Here is a 22,560-nt window from a genome sequence, read left to right as displayed (position 1 = left end):
CCAGATAAGAATCACCCATTAGCCTCTTATTTCCTTTTGCATAGGCTCAGCTTTCTGGTCCTTAGAGTCAAGCTCAGATCTTACCCAGGCTCCTCTAGTTCCCACTCTCAACCCCTACCCCTCCTTTTACATAACAACCTCATGTCCTATTTCAATCTGATGACTGAAATCATATGGGCTGACTCATGTCAACTTCCTGTCTCTCTCCAGTCTTTGCTTTATCTCAATCTACACCCTTCCTTCCTCCCTGAAATCTCAGAGGACATGAAGTTGCTTCTCCCCCTGGAATTGTCTGGAATTGTTCCCCCTCCCTCTTCTCTTGGTATGTTTAACTCTTCTCTCATCTTTTAAAGCTTCTCTCATGGTTGTTCTTCTCAAAGTGTTTCATAAGGCCGGTCCCACAGTTGGGTTGGGTGACTCTCCTTGGGGCCTTCCCAGGACATAAGTGTATCCTTCTCCCAGTGTCATAAATCTGTTGGGTTGTCTGTTTCCTGTTGTGAGGTAAAAAGGCCAGACTCCACTCCCCCAATGCTTAGGGAAACCTGTACCATAAAGAGACAGTTTTACTTATCTGCTTAAAAAAACATAATTAATCACACTTTCTTTTTGAACTGAGCCTGGCTGTATACTCTTAAAAGCCTGAACCAAAATCAGAACCCAAGCAGACCAACTAGCTATGAATATAGCTCAGTGTTAGAGAGCTTCAGTGGTACCCACAAGATCCTGAGTCCTTTTCCAACCAAAAAAACAGACAGAGATCAAACAGACAGACAAACAAGCAAGCAAACAAAGAAGCAAGCAAGTAAACAAGCAAACAGGGACAAAAACAAGATGAACGGATCCCACAGCAGGAATGTCTCAGGCTCTCATACCTTTTTATAAATTTTAAATTAAAAAATGTGTGTTTTATTAAAAATATAGATATACATGGATACATTCCTATTTTTCTAGAATTTTATGCATTGTTAAGAAGAGATGTTTTGATTCACATCCCTAATGCTGTCCAAAGATTAAGTATTTACTGTCATCAAATGTCCTCTTAGTGCTTCACTTTACAAAGCTGGAAGGTTAGGTTAGATAAAGACTGTGGCCATTGCCACATGAAGGAACCAGTTTTGTCAATGATGATGATGATGATGATGATGATGATGATAACACAGAGACTCTTCACATGGAAAAATACGAAAATCTAAAATTATGATGCTCCATAACACTTATTTGACAACTCCTAAAGACAAGAATTTGCCTTATAAATTGATTTTTAAATAAAATGAAATAACCAAGTAAAATCACGTGCAGTTGGTTCTCCCTTTCCGGGGCTTCCTAGTCTGTGGAGTCAATGCACTGTGGGCTGAAAACTTCAGACTTTATAAACTTTCACAAGGCAGAACTTGAAATATCCTGTTGCCAAGGACGCTGCTGAGTCTACATGAGACATGCCATGCGGAGGAGTCCCTGCTGTGCCCCTGCCAAGTCAGCGGCCCTCAGCTTCCCTCAGCGCTTTCACGGGCCTTGCCCTGCAGCTTGTGCCAGCGCCGAGTAGTTGAACCTACATGGGAAAACCGCACCCGCACTGAACGTGGGCAGCCATTCTTCTTGCCGTTATCCGCTTGACCACGTGTGTGCTCTAAGGATGTTGCACAGAGCATATGACTTGTACTAGTTGCTATGAGCGACCCAGGGAAGAGTGGAAAGTGCACAGCATAAATTCATAGGTGATAAGTAATATAAACGCCACACTGTTTTGTGGGATGGATTTAAAAACCCTGGTCCTGGGACCAATGTTTTAGCATTACCAATGGACAATTTTATTTATATACCACTTAACACCTTAACACTTTGAATTAATTGAATATGTTCTGGCACAGTTTCACGTGTGCACAATGCATACTGACCTCATGTTGACTTTTTCCATCTTTCTACCTCTCCTGCCACCTCCTTCCTCTCCACAAAGCTCTCTGACATTTGCGTCTATTCATTTTGCTCTGTGTCCCACTGAATTAGTAGTTTTGAGAATAAATTTTAACTTTGATAATAATTTTAGACTTACAGAAAATTAGTGAAAACAACAGCATTTTCTTTATATTCTTTTACTCAAACTTTTCTTTCAGGTTAACATTTTATATTATTATGCTACATTTTCTGCCAATATGGGACCAACGCTGATTTGTTATTACTATGCTAACTGAACTCTCTCAACCATACATCAATTTCACTAGTTCTTATAAATTATGGCATTTGTGTGTGTGTGTGTGTGTGTGTGTGAATCTGTTTTTCAGTGCCTTAAAGGTTTGAGAGGGATACCCTGCAAATCTGATTTCGGTGTGTTTCTTGTGGTGAGACTGAAACACATTTTGGGTAGAATGCCATTCATTCAGCAGCATGGATAGACATTATCAGCATGACTAATCACCACTGAGATTACCCCTGAGCTCAGTGTACACAGAATTTTTTTTAATCTATTCCTGGTTTGATTCCTTTAAGGATCTTGAGAGGAACAAAGCTGTCACCTTCAGCTTCACTTTACAATAAAGAACTAAAGAATGTTGAGGCAGGATAAGGTGCTTTACAATAATGGTCAACCTCCTTGAAATTATAAATAAAAGAAGAGTAACCAGTATCTTCCAGTGCTTGCCAGTGTTAACCATCCTTAGGCTCCCTTGATTAGCTGCATTCAGAGGTCAATGATCCAGGTTGTGTTTCATTTACACTGTAGCTGTAAAACCAGCTTTGGGAAAAATGCACATCAGAGTATCCAGTCAACCAACCAAGCCATAAATGGTGAACCATACAACTAAATATCTTGATTTAAGTACATATTAAAAATGAAATTTCTTTTTTTTTCAAGCTGTTATTTTTGTGTCAGACTTCTACATGCCTTAAGGGTCATGGTCACTCTTTTAATAGAATTATTTTAAGATTGTTATTTTTTTTATGTTTACAATTGTTTTGTTTGCATGTGCACCTGTGCAGTATACCCAAAGAAGCCAGAAGAGGGCATTGGAACTCCTGGGACTGGAATTACAGATGGTTCTGAGTTACTGTGTGAGTGTTGGAAATCAAACCCAGCCTGCTGGAAGAACAACCAGTGCTCTTAACCACTGAGCCATCTTCAGTAGACGATTTCTTTAACCTGACACTAAAAATGAGTTAAAAGGTAATTTCCTCATTAAAAAAAGAGATTTGTGGCTTCAAAAGTCGACAACATGTAACAGGATATGTAAAAGAGTGTGTAACAGAGCTACTCAAATTTGAATCACAGAGAAGTTTGCTGCATATCTCTATACACTGTTCTAATTAAAACAATTATTGTGATTATAAATACTATATATATATATATATATATATATATATATATATATTACTTATTGTTATCAAAATTAGTACTTTTGGTCACTAAAAATAGTGAATATGACTAGCCTTTGGTAGGAGCCAGGCTTTGTACTCAGTGATCTCACTTCATGTTAAAAACAACCTGTAGTTGAAATTGCACTAGTTCATTCTTTTTTAAAAGGTTTGCTCATTTTAATTTTATGTATATGGGTGTCTTGCCTGTATGTGTATCTATGTACCATGTGTGTAAAGTGCCCACAGAGAACAGAAGAGGGGGCTGTATCTCGTGGAACTGGAGTTAGAGATGGTTGCCACAGATACAGGCTTACCTCACACTAAATCACTTCCCCACATTCTGGAGGCTAAGGGTCCAGATTAAAGACTAAGGACTGGCATGTTTAGTTTGCTCTGAGGTCTTTCTTCTTAGCTTGGAGAGAGAGAGAGAGAGAGAGAGAGAGAGAGAGAGAGAGAGAGAGAGAGAGAGAGAGAGCTTATTTTAATTTCCATGTTAATGGGACCCAATTTTGTTTTATCCTAAGGACATCAGTGAGATTGGTTTCATGTTTAGACTGTCATAGCTCTGCTCTGACTAATTTCTTCTCTACCAAACTCAGGAGTTAATTATGGTATTGTTTGAGAGATGGGGCCTCGCTCTTCTCCCATCAGTGGGTTAGGTGACCTAGGTGCACAATGACTTGGCAAGGGAATTCATTTGTTTTGCCCTCCTGCTCTCTGTTAATCCATGATATCCTGTCCCATCCTTCAGAAAGTAGACTGCTTATTCGACTAATGACCCTGCACTAGCCTGGGACTTCCCCAGCACCCAGAATTATAATGGACAGTTGTATAAACTAACCAGTCTGAATATTTTGTCTTAGTAACCCAAATGGTGAAGGCAAGGTCATGTTCTAACTTAATCATCTTCTAAAGACCTCATCTTTAAAACTGTCACAGAATAAACCACATGTAGAGGATTGAAAATAGACCCTTGTTTCCTGCTGTGTACAAAGACCTTAACATGAGGCCTGGGGATTTGACATTATTGTAGAAAGTTTTGGAAACTTTTCAGCATGTAGACATTTTGAATGAGACACTAACAGATTAAAAAATAGAAAAAATACTGACAAGTGGTTGAGTCAAATTAAAAGTGTGCACAAGAGAAGAAACGATATACAGAGAGTAAATGGGGTACAGAATGGAAGAGACTCCACGAGGTTCTCGTATAACACAGACTGAATATCATGAACTGTATAAAGAACTGAAAATATTGAAAACACAAAGATCCTGTCACCCAACCAACAAAGGGGCAAATGAACCAAATGATACTTCAGAGGAAATGTAGCAATAGAGCTGGTCTTGGATTCAAGAATGTAGGAGATCCAGCACTGCCTCTTGTCTGCTGTGTGGTGGCACAGATAAGGCAGAGGCATCTTCCTCTCATCCCTTGTCCTCAGCAATGTATGGCAGGCAAAAGCACTGGCCTCCTGGTCATGAGAGTAAAAGAAATGGCCACGTCCTTCACTGGCTTCAACACTCCGGGGGGAGCCTGCCGTGCACCTTGCCTAGGCAGCAAGGTAGAGCTGGCCCTGGTTGCAGGGATTGCTGGTGTGCCGCCCTGAGGACATGAAAGCAGGAAGGCCTATAGGCTGACTAGCTCAGATACCACGCAGGCCCAGATCCAGGGCTGTGAGTGGACCCACCCCAATATCTACCCCATCTATGAACTGCTGGAGTGCATGAAGAGACCAGGCCTACATATCCAAAACTACAGAATCTCCATGACACAGGGCAACAACAGGATATCCCAGAGGCATGGACCTCAGTGAGGTCCTAGTATCGACAGAGCAGCAGAAGCCGGAGGCCTCATACCACTTCGACAAGTCATTGCAATGAACATTTGCAAGCAAAGGGGTGTGGACAAAAGGTGCATTGTGGGACACACTGTGACACACTACAGCTTCCACAATGAGATTTTGTTATTGTTGTTGGGGGAGGGGAGGTTGCAAAGGTAGAGGGCTGGTATGAGGGGAGAGGGAGATGAGTGGGATTGGGGTGCATGATGTGAAATCCACAAAGAACCAATAAAGGGTATTTTTAAAAGAGCAAATGGCCAATGAATTCATGAAAAAAAAAATGATCAGTAACAGTAGACTTCAGGGAAAGGTGAATTAACATGACATCATGATCCCATTTCATTTCAGTCATAATAGTTGCCATGAAGAGAGTGAAAAATAAAATAAATGAGGAATGCTGGTAAGGATGCAGTGTTGGTAGGATTGTTCACTAGTTCAGCCACTATGAAAAAATCAAGATAGTGGTTTCTCCAAATCCTAAAAGGACCGTGAAGCCCAGCTTAGCCACTTCTGAGTATATCCCCGAAGGCATCAAATGCACCACGTGATGAAAGCAACTGCTCACCCATGCTGGTCATGGCACAGTGGACAGTAGCCAAGTTACAGAATCATCTCAGGTGGCCACCCACAGATGAATGGATGAGGAACACATGGAGTAGACTACATAACTACAGACTGCAGAGGCCTACTCACAGGGAGGAAGAACTAAACAAGGACATTTTCAGGACAAATCATGGAACTGGAGAGCTTTATAAGCCAGGCTCAGGACAGTCATCACAAGTGTCCTCACAACTGCTGAATGTAAAAAAAGTTAAAAAGATTGCTTTATGAATGGAGAGGACTATTAAGGAGGAAAATTCAGGCATAACACCTTCTGGGGGATGGCTTGTAGGCGTTTCTTGCTTGCTGTTCATTCAACCCCTCTGATAACTCCATTTGTTTATTTAGCAAATTTTTGCTAAGTGCCTACATTCCAGGAATTTTTCTAAGCGTCTTTTAAAATACTAACCAGTTTAGACCCTAACCATTTACAAGAAGGTACCATCACAACCCCAAAGGAAGCAGCTTGACAGCAGGCAAGTAGCAGTTAGACACATCTAGATACTTCTCTGGACTTTAGCTTTTTCTCTTATACTAGCTTTCACAAAGTATCCTCATATTGATAATTACATTTCCTTTAGAAAAAGAAAGAAAGAAAGAAAGAAAGAAAGAAAGAAAGAAAGAAAGAAAGAAAGAAAGATCATCACTACAGTTAATTGTAACCCTGCTCCATTCTCCTGGATTATAAATTTCCTGGGACTGGGAGAGGTGCGGTTATGTCTTGTGTTTAAGCCACACATTTTTGTTTGTTTGTTTTGTTTTGTTTTTCAAGACAGGGTTTCTTTGTGTACACTTGACTGTTTTGGACTCCTTGAACTCAAAGAGTTCTGCTTGTCTCTGCCTCCCTGAGTGCTGGGATTACAAGTGTGAGCCACCGCGCCCATCTAAGCCACACATTTTAAGATAGTAAACAAATCCGTGAGTTTTATGTTCTAGTTTGTGAACCAAAACTAAGACTCTAGTTTTTAAAAGGTTTTTAAACCCAGAAGAACAGAATAGAAGCCATGTGGAAAGCACAGGAAAGGGATTCTAAGAACTTCGAGGCAGACACAATGTGGGTAGTAGTACCGTTAAGTGGAAAAAGCAGGGCAAATAATACAACCTGAGACAGCAAAGGGGCCCAGCTCCTTTCCTGAGGACACCAGAGAAGCTGTCACTATATAACCTCCAGCAAGAACATAGAGCAGTCACAGTCCGTTTGCTCAGCATTGGTATCAGGTGGTGGAAATGGCTGCCAATCATGTCTGCCTCCATCCTCAAGGGTGTCATCAATGATTGCCTCAAACTTATATGAGCAGTTCTCTAAAGGAAGGGGCAGGACGATAGATCTTCAATTAAGTTAAGCTATAGAGGGCACCAAATAGAAGTGCCACAGTGGGTCAATGCAGATGTGCTCTGGAGCCACAGCTCATGTGAGAAGTATAAAAGTGAACCGTGGCTTGGATCACATTGGTGAAGCACCCATGCTAGCCATTGTTGCCTGCTCCTCCTCACTGTGCTCTGAAAGGAAATAGATCTGACAAGTGTTCCATGCCCTCCTGTCTAGAACTATAGCTCATGTAATGGACAAACAGCAAATGTATGTGTGTCACAGTTTAATACACACACACACACATATTATATATGTGATAAAACACCTGACATATGCAGCTTAATGAAGAAAAAACCCCTCACAGTTAGGGGGAGGTATAGTCCATCAAGGTGGAGGGACTCTAGCAGAGGAACATGAGAGAGTTGCCAGGAACAGAAAGAGGAAGGCCAGTGCTCACTCATTGTCTTCTTTTTCCCATGTCTTTTCAGTCTTGGATTGCAGCCTATGATTTTCCTACAATCAAAGTGGGTCTTCCCTCTTTTCTTAAACTGCTCTGAAAATGCCCTAACACATACACTCAAAGGTGTGTTTCCTAGATGTTTCTAAACCCACTTAAATTGATGGTAAAAAAAAAACAAAAAAACCCACAAAAAAACAAACAAACAAACAAACAAAAAAAAACGTGCTATCACATTTTATTTCATCGTTCAGTCAACCCAGACAGAGATTTTCAAATGTGAAAAGAGAACATTTTCAGTTGTTTATCAACCACAAAATACTGACAGTGAAACATGGAATTGAGCAATGTAAGCAATCAAAAGAAATAAGCCAGGGGAACAGAATTATTTAAAAGCTGTAAATCAGATTATTAAAGATAGTTTAAAAGGTGTTAGTATACACCAAGCAAGAATAAGCCAGTGCGAAGAAGAAAATAAGATATCAATTCACAATTAAATAGCTTTTCACAATTTGAAATAACTTAACAGAACTCACTGCTGAAGCCTAATAATAATCAAAAGACAAAGGTAGAGACATATGGGAGATAAACTTCAGACACACCACCAGAATATAGATGAAAAAGACAAAATGGAAAGAAAGCACTTCTGCTTTTTGTTGCTGTGGTAAAAGGCTCTTGAGAAGGAAAGGCTTTATTTGGCTTTCAGGTTAGACACATTCCATGGAAAGAAGCAAAGACTCAAGGCAGGAACCTAGAGACAGGAACTGAAGCAGAAACCATGGAGGAACACTGCTTAATATGCTTAATAGTTTGCTTCTCTTAGATTACTCAGTTATCTTTCTTACATAGGCTGGGTCCACCTGCCCAGGGATGGCACTGCCCTCAGTAGGCAGTAGATATAATAGAGAAATTAACAAATAACATCAGAAGATTAGACTCAGCTGCAGTGGAGGAACACAAATATATTTAAATGTGTCACTGTAGCCAACAGAAAAGTAATAATAAAGAGCGTTGATTGAGACTATTTCCTCTGGGGGAATAGATACACACTGTTATATAGTAATTGACTTTTTCTATCATTGTCTTGCACACACAGATACACATTTATGTATTAAAACGATATCTAAATGATATGTACATGTAGTTAAGGAGGAATGGAAATTATCAGCCTAGCAGAGCGTGACTTCTGAGATCACTCTGCCACTCTGGTAACCCCTGCATGGAGATGTAACCTTGGACTGTACCCCACTGTAAACACATAGATGTCTTCACAATCATATGCTGGACTGCAGGAGGTGTGAGGCAGGCATACCTGGATCATGGCAAGTATTCTATGCTAGCCTGTAAACACAGATACGAATGGTTCTACATGTGTCTGTCAATATACCTGCCCTCCTCTGTTCCACCGCTGCTCTGCCCAGGATTCCATGTTGGAGGACTAGGAAAGTGTCACTTAAGCACTCATTGTGTAAGCATGGCCAGTGACTGAAATGCAGTCATCTGGTAATCAATCTGTGCAGTGGCTGGTGAAGTGGCCTGGTGAGTCAACTTCTCATTATTGTAATAAGATAGTCAACATGAACAATGTAAGGGAGGAGTGACATATTTTGGCTCATGATTTCAGAGTTTTCACTCATGCTTGACTGACTTCAGCTGTCTGGGCCCATGGCAAGAATGTCATGATGAAAGCAGAATAAAGTAGGTTCATGCCACTGTTGGTATAATGTTCTTTTGGAATGCATACAATTTACCCTTGTTCATTCAAATGCTTATTTCTCTGCTCCACTATCTGGTTTCAATCCAGACATTGCATTCTCAAGTTTTTGTAAATATGCCACCATTTGTCCTCTGTATTATCAGTTAAAACAACCTGCCACAATGCTGAGCAATGGAGAGGATTGGGTGGGACATCCTTGTCCAGAGTGGGAGGAAGACGAAAGAAGAGAGTGGAAAGAGAGGAGGAGAATCCAGAGGAGAGGTCTTGGAATCATGTGGAGAAATGAACCAGACCTGAGAGATCACTAAAAGCAAGTATAATGGGTGAAATCTGAATGGTAGGAAACTATGCAGGCTTGGAGGTTTAGGATGGAATCACTATTGCCCAGCATTGAGCTCTAGGTTAATTAAATAAATCCCAGTCTCTGGGTGGTGATTTGGGTATACAGCTCTTTAGGAATAGCTGCTGCTTACCTAAAAGATATATGATTAGTAAATATTAATACTCACAAATAGATGCCAGAAAACAGAGGGTGGGATGTCTGGAGACAAGGTACACCTGCAAATTCTCATGTCCTGTGCCACTTCTTCAAATCAGGCCCAACTTTCTGCCATCTACACTGCCTTCCAATGTTCAACCCAGTCAAGAGAGTCCATACACAAATCAACCCATCATTTCAGTAAGAGTCACTTGGAACCACTCACTTTCTCAGCAACACCATCATCAAGGGACTGGGCTTTCAACACACAAGCCTCTATAGAATGTTCCAGACACAACCCATAACTCCTGTTATATGAAGTTAAAGGAAGTTACTAGAACCTTTTTCCAACTTGAAACGTTTGGCTGGAAACCAACCAAGGTCAGAGTTGCTGGGTAAAGATCCACACACAGTAACTCTGAGATCACTGCTGCCACTTAAGTCTGCAGCTGGCCCCTGCCCTCATTGCCTCTTTTTGGTTCTCAGGAAGTCTACTGCCTCTTTAGAACATGTATCCCCTCCCAGCAGCTAATCCTTTTACCTGAAACCCAAATCACAGTATTTTAAAAAGAAGCCTGAGAAAGAATGGTGTTCACTTTACATTCAGGAGAGAGAGGTCTGCTGTGGCTACAGGGGAGTGAATGGGAGGTGGCGTCTGCATTTTGTGTATGACCCCAGCTGGCACCAAAAGGTCTGGGTATTCACACTGAGACTACTTGCCAAGCAGTGTGGCCATGTTAAATTGCTTGATGTTTTCAGTACTTTTTATGCAGTTATATACATTACTGGAGAGTCCCATATAATTCCCAAAGCCCCTTCTCTATTTAAATGGATGTAGAAGAAAGGAAAGAGAATGTTTAAAGTGTCTTTAATGAAATTTTGTCTTTCAGATCCAGACAAGGGACTACACCCAATTCAGACTTTCAAAATCTGGAGCCAAGAGCAATGTTTAGAAGACACTGGATGGATGTCCCTTGTTGTATGTCCATTTTTGGAGAACCTTGCTGGGATTCATGAAGGAGGACAGAGAGGTCCCTGCCAGTGAGAGACAGATGTGTCTCTGTCGGCCATGCCTTTACATCCTCCTCTAGAATAAAGAAAACTTCACACCAGAGAAGGCCAATTCTTTGTCCCTGTAGATCAGGATACAAACATTATCCCTTTACATTCAGGTGTGAACACAGTCAAGACGAATTATTGAAAACTGCCATATCCAAGTTAGACTTACCAAGACAGCGAAATCATGAAATTAATTCCATCTCTCTATGGGATCCAATTTAAAGTCTCATAATCTTTAAGCCCTAAGATCACCTACATCAAGCCCAAATGCTTCCTAATAAGTCATTCCCGACATTTAAAAACTTTTCCAGTACTCTTACCAATCTGGTCTAGTGTCCTTGGAGTGTCTTTCTCTTTGACACCATAGCAAATCCAATTTATTTGGCCCCAGGGAGATTAACTAGGTTTCTGTTGAAGGGTTTGACAGGCCTTAGGAATGCTTCGGCTCTTCCACCCTTTCTGATTTTATTTATTTATTTATTTACTTACTTATTTATTTATTTCTCAATCACTAAAGAACAGTGACTTCTTTGGTCCTATCAAGAATCTCCATGTTCACAGTATTGGGATCCTTAAGCAGGCATCTCTACTGCCAGCTCCGAGGTTCCTGACAGAGGGGACATCAGGCATCTGTGAGGCCACCTGTGGGCCACCTTTGGACCACCTGCAGACCACCTGAAATCACCTGGGTGTGCTCTGGGTCACCTTATAAGAGAACTCTCTCTCTCTCTCTCTCTCTCTCTCTCTCACACACACACACACACACACACACCTGCCTTGCCCTACCCAGAGATGGTCTCTGTGACCCCTTCTCCCTTCCCTTAATAAACCACCCATGTGGAACCAGTCACGTGGCATGATTTGTGAACCTGTCATGTAACTTTGCTGTACAAACTTAACACACAGTCTATGACCTGATGGGTGTTTTATGTGGGTTTCTGACAACATTCCTGAGTAGACTTTTCTCTTCACGTTACTTGTGTGGATAAGAGAGTACCCCTGCCTCATACTACTGTAACTATCATTTTCTAAACCCTCTTTGTAAACAAACGAAGAGGGGGTTGGCAGCACAGAGCTTTGAAGACCCTCGGTAAATCTAGTAAGATTTCAATAACTTCGTTAACTTAATGATTTTTACAGTTGTCTCCCAGCTGCGTAGCCTTTCAAGGTACAAAGCATATAGCTTTTTCACATAGATTTCACTGAGATGTTGAATCCGTTTAAAGAAAAAAAAAAACCTGTCAAATAAAAATAATAACAGAAGCTTGGAGGACATCAAACAAGGAAACAAAAATCAGGCAGAGCTTTGAAGCCCAGCATCAGAGTTTGGCTCTGATGCTGGGAACTTAACTCACAGATCTTCTCAAGAGTTATGGATCCCAAACCTCTACCTCACCTACTGGTAATGTTCACCTCCCTTTCTCGTCTCCCTCCCCCCATGCTTCCTCCCCCCTCCCTCGTGCTAGATAAGCGCTAAGTAATGCAGCAACCGGTCCTTTAATCTTTTTGAGTTTTGGTTTCACACTGTAGCGCAGGCTGGGCTCACATTTACAGCAATCCTCCAGCCTCCACCCCCAGGAGACCAGGAGCCACCAGCTAAGAGTAAGAACACCAGGGCTACCCAAGCACTGAATGAGATGCTGAGAAAGGCCAGATTGTCTTGTCTGCCTCAGTTCTCGGGGGAAGTTTCAGTTCTTCAAATTGGGAGGGGTGTGAAGGACTTCGGTTCTAAAACTGCTTGGACAGCGGATTCTTTGGTTCTCCTGAGTCCCGGCTTCAAGTCACCACGAGGGCCAATTGTGCTCTTCCGAACGTGGGAAAGACCTGAAGAACGCTTGGGTAGAAAAGCAAACAGAAAGAGCTGTGCCTCTTCCCCCTTTCAGCCATACAGCATCTTGGCCATCCATCAGCTCACCTCCACCTCCTTGGAGCAGGGTGGAGGGCATTCCTGTGGACTCTCTGGAGTCCTGGGGGTGGGGAGGGGAGGGCAGGGATGGAGGCTGGTCCCCAGCGTCCGCAGGAGGCTGGGCAGCGCTGCAGAATAACACCCGAGGGAGCCTGGGTGGTGCAGCCCCAGATGCCTGCAGAGCCCAGCAGCCAGGAGAAGCTGGCTTTGGACTCAGTCTTTGAAGAGTTCTCTGGAAGTTGGAGGGGCGGGGCGAGCGGCGCTCTCCTGTCCTACCGGAGTCCTGCGCGGGAGTGTGAGGAGGAACTCGGGGCCCCGCAGTCTCATTCCCAGTGTTGTCCCGCTCCCGTTCCGCTCTTGAGCAGAGGTGGACACCGGGTGCTGCCTACGGGGGTCGACAGGGCGCAGGCGCCGGGATGGCAGAGCGCAGGGGCAGAATAGGGGGGCTGGTCTTGCTCAAGGCCCTGGCCACCCGGCTGCTGTTCGTGTTGCACTCTCTGGTCGCCGTCTGGCGAGTGACCTGGGTGAAGGAAGAGCACCGGTACTGGCTGCTGGCCCTACTGAACCTCTTGCTGGTCCTGGAGACGGTGCTCACCCTCAAGTTCAAGCGCGGCAGAGGCTACAAATGGTAAGAGCGCCCCGGGAAGGGAGAGCGCACAGGGTCCCAGGCATTGTTCCTCAGGGTCCTAACAGGAGGCACCAAAGCTGTTGTTCTTGTCCTCTGTGGTTTCCTCTCTGGCCTTCGGGCCGGTTTGGTTCTGCTCCGTGGAGTTTAGCAGGCACGTGGGGTGCGGGTGCAATCTTTTTGGGCACACCAGTGGTACCTTAGGTCCCAGCGCTGCGCTGGGGAGGCTGGAATCCAGAGCACCTACGTGGCTGATCAGTTCAAACTGTCTTCGCTAGAGGAGTGGAGCTGATTGCTGGGTGCCCTGCTTTCTAAGTTGGGGCTTGAGCCCTAGACCAGTCCTGGATGCACTGGCCAGGGTGGGGATGCTTTGCCGGGCACCTGTGATCCTTGCACAGCTGAGCGCTCCCGACGTGTCCACCGCACAGTGGCTCCCCATTCCTCCCCACGCCCATGCCTTTGGTTTTAGCCTCTTCCCTTCTCTGCAACCCTCAGTGTGCCCGCGGTTTTAGCCACTTCCAATTTCTTCCAACCCAAACGTCCCTGGCTCTCCAGTGTGGAACCAGTTTCAGGTATCTGGGTTTGGCGGCTTGGGAGCTTGTCAGCCTATCCAGACAGGCACAGGTTTTGTGCCAGCCACACTGGAGGAGGGACCAGCAGGTAGCGGGTGTTGGGAGGATGGGGGTGGTTGTCTTAACCTCAGCATTGCAACTCAGGTTTCCCTGGAGGCTGTAATTCCTCTTATAGACCTAATACAAGAGGGAGGACTAAAGCAAAGACTGCCTGCCTGTTTGCCAAGAGCACCCCCAGTCGCCCATCTTCACCTTCCAGGGCTGTTTCATCCCAAACTTCTCCAGGTTAGGCCTCCCCCCGCCCCCCGGCAAGGAAAGAGAAGATAGCGTTAGTTCATTTATTTACTGCGTGCAGAGAAGCCCCTCAGCAACACAGTGCAGAAGGGTCGAACATTTCGAAGGCACAATAGAAGAAAATGGGCTATCTTTGAAAGTGATGTGAACTCCACTTAAAAAGCTCTGAGAGAGGGGGCTACAGCCCGGGATAAAAAGTGAATAAATTGTAATAAAAAATTTTTTTAAAGAAATATATGAAAAAGCTCTGCTTTTGAAGAGAATCTAGAATTGTCAATGCTAAGTCATTGGAGGGCTTGGGATAATGATACTTCCCAATATCCTTCCCACGGACAGTTTATTAAGCATAAGGCATTTGAGGTAATTTCTAATCTGGCTTCTTGATAGCACAAAGAAAAATGCTCTTCTCCTCCCAGAAGACTGACTCGTGAAGGGGAGAAGCAACATCCTGCAACAGATAAATTTGAGTATTTTTTTAATTGCACAGTTGTAATGCTCTAAAGTAGACATATCTTCCATCGCAGGAGGAAGTCTGAGGCCCAAAACTGTCCTATGTAAAGTAGTCCTGACACCAATCATGAGTGCTTCTGGGACAAATGTCAACCTCAGACTCAGAGAAAAGCCAGCTCAGCAAAGCCTGAAGTAACCCTTTTGTCCCCAAGAGTAGGCCAAAGCCATTTTGGGCTGGTGGAATATTAGCCTTTCCTGTGGATGGTGACTGACTGCTGAGTCAGGCTGTCGTGGCACTTAGACCCAAGAAGGAGAAACGTACGCGGGTCCGTGAGTCAGATTACTGGGTAATAAGAGCCACGCGGGCTTTAAAGGTGTGAGCTGCAGAATTCGACTTAAACTGGGGTAGATTGTGGGCATTTCTTCTTACTCGCTGTGTGGCCTCATGCTTACTTAGTGTCCGCCAGCTTCAGTTTCAGATCTGTGAATGTGTGTTTCACAGGTTGTTGAAGAATTCTGTGAGCTTACATAGTTGTTGATGGTTAATGAATCATAAGAGGCTTTCATTATATCCTGATTTGTTAAATTTCTTTCATATTAGAATATTCTATATAAAAATATCAACGAGACGCATTTTATTCTTGTGTAAGTCAAAGAACTTTAACAGAGAGATTAGAAAAAAGAAAAAAACACTTGGTTCAGGGTACAGAAATGAGGAAAAATCTTCTATTTTGAACCACAGACCTGTGCCATGTGTTGTATATTTGAGCAGTGGCTCAAGAGAAAGTTTGCTGGCTTGATATCCATCCCAACCAGTATTTGAAGGTAAACAGAGAAAAACTTTGATATGTCTGGCTTATTAGAAAAGTTTGGGAACAAATGAGAGTTTGCAAAGTGGTGCAAAGGGTCTTCTCTAGTCCCCCCATTACCCATCCTACACTTTGATGTTACAGAACATACGCCATAAGTCAGTCTGCAGAGAGAGTCATTTCCACTGCAGATAAAACCACAAACAAGTGTGAGGAAAAGTAAGATAATGGGCTTCTGAAAACAGACACACAATTATCCTTGAAATATCATGACAATGAGAAAGGTTTTGATTTGGGACTGAATTCATTCTAGGTTGTAGTTTTCTCAGAAAAACACAGCACAATCATTTGCTATTTGAAAGTGTTAAGAACAGTTTTCTATCCAAAATTACCAGCTGATAGAATCAAGGAGAGAGAAAAACCCAACAGTACAGTAATATCTATGTTAACCATATACAGTGAAGTATAACATATTATATATATGTATATATATATTCATATATATATATGGGAAAATGCTAGCTTTATTTAGTTGTATGTATAGATTCACATGGACTGAGATAGTAAAATAGGTAGTAAATTTTGAACTATGGGTCTTATATTTTGGAACCTGCCCACAGAACCAAAAGTTTCTGTATGTAAAGAAATGAGCAAAAAAAAAATAACATCCTGTCATATTGAAGGAAAATGAATGTGAAAATATCCTGATTTATATTAAAGAACTCATTGAAGAATTACGGTATGTTTATTTTGATACTATTGAAAAGGATGTGGTAGGTTTTTAACCACTCTCCACGGGGGCTATCCATGGTGTGTCATCAGGACACTGCAGTGACAGGACTCTGTGTTGTAGCTCATTTGCTACAAGGATGGACTTGGAGGAGAACTGTACATTTTCCAATTGGAAACACTTGTTTTACCCACCCAAGGAAAAAGAAAGAAAACAAGTCCCTCAGTGAGAACAATTACAGAAAAGAAGAAGAACGAGGAAGAAGAGACGGGGGAGGAGGAAGAGAGATTTCACCTAATTCAGATTTTACTTGATTTTTCCCCATTATCTGGGAAACAGTCCAATGGGTCTACGAATTATCACTTAGGTAAAGTCAAAGCACACAAGACAGTTTTTCAGTTGCTTTGCAGCCAATCATGCTAGGGAGGAAGAGGCCATCTCAGCTGCTGCAGCTCTCCCATGTTAAAATCTGATCTAATCCGGTAGAACCCAATCAACAGATATGACAGAGCAGAGCAAAGAGAACAGCTCACCCCTGCAGGCAGAAGTAAGCATGCGCACACAGGGCAAAGATATCCCTTTGCAGTAACTCTTACCACCATGAACTTCCTCTGGCTGGCAAGGCTAAGATGAATATTCTTTATTTTGTTAAAATTTTGTTAAAATTTAAGCCTGGACCCTGAAAAAACTAAGCGAGGGAATGGCACAAGTCCCAGGACTATAAAAGACAGCAGGGATTCAATTTCTTAATGTAGCAAGCGTGCACTTGTTTCCAAGGACACTTTCCCAACCCTTTGGAAGGGAAAAGTAGAACTAAATGCTGAGCTCAGCTGCCCAGGGACAAGGAGCATTACAGCACCCCAACTGACTTGCCAGCTGGAGCAATTAATGGTGGAATTCTATAGAATCCAGAGGGTGGATCAGTGACACACCCATGTGAAACCCATAAGGGATGCTGGGGAGCTTGCTCTCCATTTCCGCTAGCGTTCACACTACCTGGATCTTCACTTATGTTTCTCCAAGATGGAAATCAGCATCACTTAGTTTAACTTTTCAAGATTTTTATTTTCAGTTGCCTGGGCAACAATCCAATGGATCTGAGAATTATCCTTTAGGTAAAAACTCAAATACAAGACAATATTTCAGTTTCTTCCCAGCCAATACTCCTTCCAGATAAAATACTCCTCAAGGGATAGAAAAATTACTCAAGATTGTGACAAGTTTGAAGCCTGTTCACTTGGAAGGAGGCAGTATCTGAGAATTAGAAAAACAAAAAATTCAAGTTGAATTTAGTGTCAAAAGTACAGAATTTTAAGCACAGATCTTTCTTCATCAGAACATCAACAATGCAAAGGAATTTTGTTTTATTGAAATTTGGGGTTAGTAGATAATTAGCTTTGCTGTCTCTTCTTTCTCTTTCCTTTCTGTTTGATTGGGCAAAAACTATTTTTTCTGTTTTGTTTTCTAGACAGTCCTGTGCCATCCCAATGGCCTTTAACCTGTGGCATTCTTTCTTCCTCCGGAGTGTTGTGATTATAAATAGATGCTATTAAGCCTGGCTTGACAATTATTTGAGTGACAAGTAACAACAATATCATACAAGTAACCTGACAGAAGTAGCAGAGGGGGAAAAAAAAACCCAAATGGCTGAAATGTTAAATAAAAGGTAGTATTTTGATGAAGTGTGCAAATGTGTGGAGTGAGAATCGTTGTGACCCTTTAGCATTTGCCAAGTTTCAAGGGCTGCCAGATTCCACACAGGCAATCCCATCTAATCCAGCAACCACTGCAACTGTTCTATTTTTTTTTTCTGTTTTTCATGTGGGAAACTGAGGCAGGGAGCTGCTAATCTTTTCACTCAGGCTCATAGAGTTGCAAAGGAGGAGTAAGAGAGTCAGGGAGATTGCAAGCTCTAGTCTGCTGCCCTCTTTAACATTCCAGCGCGGTCACAGTGGGATGAGCAATGGTAGGGAGGAGAGGGAACCTCACAGGATTGGAGCTGCAACATGATAAAGGGAGGTGAGAGCTGCAGCTAGAGGCAGGAACGCAGAGCCCAGCTAATGAGAGGACACTGCCAGTGGGCAGAGCACAGAAACCTGACCAGATATCTGAGGTGGAAGCACCCAGCTTCACCCTTCATTCAAGCACAATGAACTTCAATACTCATTACATGAGGCAGGTATGCAAGTGTGGGAAATATAGAAGAGATAGGTTCCTGCCCTCAGACACACCTCAGGCTTTTAATCAAGGGGATCAGAAAAACACTAAAGAAGTTTGCAATTAATAAACCAATGAGCTAAATATCAAGCCGGCAAATGATTGCTATAGACAGTGAGTGCTTGTGTGATGTGGCTTACAGAATGAGAAGCGGCAGGTTCTGGTTGGTCACTGGATGGGCTCTGTAGAGGACAGGATATCTGGGTGGAGGTTTCAGCTGGGGAAGGGTCTGTCTGTTTTCATTACTTCTCTGTTGCTGTGCAGAAACACCGGGGCCAAGGCAACTCACACAAGAGTTTAGCAGCTGATCCCAGAGGGTTAGATTCCATGTGGTGGGGACAGCATGGCAGGAAGCTATGGGCATGGTGGCAGGAGCAACAAGCTGAAAGCTCACACCTTCCTCCCCCCCCCCCCCCGCTATAGGAGGTGGCAACATCAGTCTCCTTATCCCCCACTGCTGGGAGTCTTAGCTAGGGTCATCTCCATAGATTCTCCATAGGGTCCCAGAGATGCACCCCACATACTGATTTCCATTCTCTCTCAGTCCTCCCCCACCCCACTATCCTAACATCTGATCCCCAAACCAGTCCCCCTCCCTCTCCCACCCAGTTCCCTTCTTCCATCTACTTCAGATGTCTATTTTATTTCCCCTTCTGAGAGAGATTCAAATATCCTCCATTGGTCCTTCCTTGTTAGTTAGCTTCTCGGGAGTCTGTGGATTGCAGCATGGCTATCCTCTGTTTTATGGCTAACATCCACTTATAAGTGAGTGCATACTATGTGTGTCTTTCTGGGTCTGGGTTACTGCACTCAAGGTGATATTTTCTAGTTCCATCCATCTGTATGATGTTTTTGTTTTCAACAGCTGAGGAAGTATTCCATTGTGTAAATGTACCAGTTTCTTTATTCATTCTTCGGTTGAGGGACATCTAGGTTGTTTCCCTGTTTCTAGCTATTACAAATAAAGCTGCTCTGAACATTGTTGAGTAAGTGTCCTTGTTGTATTGTGGTTCATATTTTGGGCATATGCCCAGGAATGGTATAGCTGGGTCTTGAGGTATCACTATTCCCACTTTTCTGAGAAAGCGCCAGATTGATTTCCAAAATGGTTGTACAAGTTTGCACTCCCACCAGCAATGGAGGAGTGTTCCCCTTGCTCCACATCCTTACCAGCATAGCCTCTCCCTTGAGTTTTTGATCTTAGCCATTATGACAAGTGTAAGATGGAATCTCAGAGTTGTTTAATTTGCATTTCCCTGATGACTAAGGACATTGAACATTTCTTTAAGTACTTTTCGCCATTTGAGGTTCCTCTGTTGAGAATTCTCTTTTTAGTTCTGTACTTCCTTTTGTGTTATTGGGTTATTTGGTTTGTTGGTGTTTAATTTCTTGAGTTCTTTATATGTTTTGGATACTAGCCCTCTGTCAAATGTATGGTTAGTGAAGTTTTTTCCCCATTCTGTAGACTACCATTTTATCCTGTTGACAGTATCCTTTGCCTTGCAGAACCTTTTCAGTTTCATGAGCTTCCATTTATTAATTGTTGATCTTAGTGCCTGAGCTGTAGGTGTTCTGTTCAGAATGCAGTCTCCTGTATCATTGCATCCAAGGTTATTGCACACTTTCTCATCTACTAGATATAGTGTATCCAGTTTAATGTTGAGGTCTTTGATCCATTTGTACTTGAGTTTTGTGCAGAGTCATAAATAAAGATTTATTTTCATTCTTCTACATGCAGACATCCAGTTAGATCAGCACTATTTGTTGAAGATGCTTTCTTTTTTCCATTGTATGCTTTTGGCTTTTTTATAAAAAAATCAAATGTCCATAGGTGTGTGGGATTATTTCTGGGTCTTCAATTTGATTCCATTGATAATCCTGTTTTTATGCCAATACCATGAGGTTTTTTGCTATTACTTGAAATCAGGGATAGAGATACTTCCAGAAGTTCTTTTATTGCACAGGATTGTTTTTGCAATTCTGGTCTCCCCGCCCCCACAGGAAGTTGAGTATCAAGGGAGCTCACATCTTGAACCATAAACAAATAGTGAGAGTAAGCTGGAAATGGTACAAGGCTTTTAATCTCAAAGCCTATCTTCTATGCCATACTTCCTCCAAAAGGGCCACAGCTCTTAAACCACCCCCAAACAGCTGCATCAACTGGGGAACATGTTTTCAGATATTTCAGACCATGGGAGATGTTTATTTATTTATTTATTTATTTATTTTTATTTAAACCATCACATGGGCCCAGACACATTAAAATCATCCAGAGAGAAGAGGTAACTTAGGGAATAATCCTTATGTATCTTGAGGTACTAACACACATCCTCAAATGACTGAGTCATTTTATTGCTACGTTGCATGAGCAAAGCAATAGTATTTGTCTTTTCTCCTTGTCTATGGCCTACCTAATCTCAGCTTCTTGACCACCCAAGCAGTGTTAGGCATGGGTTCCATTTCATGGAGTGGGCCTTAAACACAATCAGATTGTTTGTTTTCAATTCCACTGATATTTGAAACTCCAGATAGGATGAAATAGAGGGTCATTTGAAGGGAGACCCAGAGACTTCCTTGTGACCAACTTGGGCCATGAAAGTTCTTTCAGAAGATTGCATATGCTCTGCCTGATCTCACTTGCTGCTCATATTTTCAGAAAGTTCTCTGGATTCTGTTATTCCAGTAACATTTCCACTGTTAACCAGGTTTTCCATCCTGTCTGCAGTGAGTCAACCTATATCTCAAGTCTCACAGCATTATCTTCTGTGTTTTCTGTATCTTCTAGTGTGCTTGCAGAGATATGTGTTCTGTATCCTGAGCTTCAGTCTCAGTATAGAAAGTCCACTTAAGGTTGTAGTGATTTTGGAAGCACACAGTGAATACCTCCCTTCTAATGATTTGGTTTGTGTCATTCTTGTCAAGGCTCAATCCTGGTTTTCTCCTTATGTTGCTTCCGTGGAGGACTCTCAAGGTGTAGTCACTGTTTTCTCCTTTTATTTCACGGTGGACTGGAGACAAATATAATAATTACACTTGAATTGGAATAGGATATCAAGGAAATAGAGGTACTGGCTGACTACCAAACTTTGTCCATGAGAATATACAACTGATAACTTCTAGAAGTGGAATCTAGAAGTGACATCTTTATTTTAGACACACAAAAAAAAAATTAAAAGCAGAAACCAATGTTGGGAGCAACAAAAATTATTCCTACTTTTAAATTAGCCATGTTTCTCCTCACAGCAGTGACATTATTATGTACACAGAATTGGAACAAGTGTGAAATGCTTAGTTTTTCTTGCGCAGTAGAGAATTCACATTTACATCAAGGCTAAGCTCCTTGTGTGGGTGCCCCAAACTACTTTATCAGTTCATCTGAAGTATTAGTGTTGAGGGGCTGAAGCCCCAGCTGTATCAGCTACATTTGTTATGGAAAAATCAGTGTTTTTTGTCCTTTTAAAAATCATAATGTATGTGCCATAAAAATTACTTGTTTGAAGGTCACATAGAAATGATCTTCAGGACGCAGGAAATTTCTCATGCAAAGTGGCTTTGCTCCATTTCTCTGAATGTAAACTTATTACCCAAATATATGTATTATTTATACTACACATATAAATACACACATATTTTTCTATATGAAATGCATATATGTCTTTTATATGTGATATATATATATATGAAGGGTGTTATATTTTAACTATGATTTATGTGTTTTGGACCTCAAAAAGGTAGATGATATGTAATTGATTTAACTCGTGTATGTATTAAAAATTAGTAATTCTTAAGGGAATGAAATTTCTCCTCTAACATATACTACTGGCCCTGGCTGAGTTATTTGTCATTTCTCTGCTTTCTATTTTCCTAGCTATCCTTATTGTCTTATATATTATTTCTGTTCACCTAGATTAGCCACCTGATAACTTGGCAGTCTCTGGTGATACTAACAAGGACGATAAAGGTGATTATTACAGGCTTATAATGGAGGCTTATAACAGTCACCAGTCCTGGAACACTGAGGACATACCAAACTTTTTACATATCCATTATCTCCCATAATCCTCATATGATCTTTTAAGTTTGTTTTTAAATGCCCTCTTAGTGTGACTATACTGATGCGCAGAAAAGTGACTTGTCTAAGGTCACAA

At 42.1% G+C, this 22,560-nt stretch overlaps 1 protein-coding gene and 1 long non-coding RNA gene across 2 annotated transcripts in view; both read left to right on the top strand.

The window, feature by feature from the left end:
- The first annotated feature begins 234 nt into the window (after window positions 1-234).
- Window positions 235-9,562, top strand: LOC132648270 (uncharacterized). Its single transcript, XR_009586632.1, has 3 exons — window positions 235-322; window positions 2,985-3,157; window positions 9,416-9,562. It is a non-coding gene; the product is annotated as an uncharacterized LOC132648270 (long non-coding RNA).
- A 3,049-nt stretch (window positions 9,563-12,611) lies between these two features.
- Tmem26 (transmembrane protein 26) overlaps window positions 12,612-22,560 on the top strand; it is a 50,858-nt gene continuing 40,909 nt past the window's right edge. The window contains exon 1 of the mRNA XM_021647059.2: window positions 12,612-13,343. Coding sequence (XP_021502734.1) covers window positions 13,132-13,343 — 212 coding nt within the window. The 5' untranslated portion in view covers window positions 12,612-13,131. The remainder of the gene's footprint in view (window positions 13,344-22,560) is intronic.

The sequence above is a fragment of the Meriones unguiculatus genome, chromosome 16 (genome assembly GCF_030254825.1).
Source record: "Meriones unguiculatus strain TT.TT164.6M chromosome 16, Bangor_MerUng_6.1, whole genome shotgun sequence".
NCBI classification, from domain to species: Eukaryota; Metazoa; Chordata; class Mammalia; order Rodentia; family Muridae; genus Meriones; species Meriones unguiculatus.
Note: the sequence above shows the minus strand (reverse complement) of the source record. Positions and strands in the feature narration are given on the sequence as shown.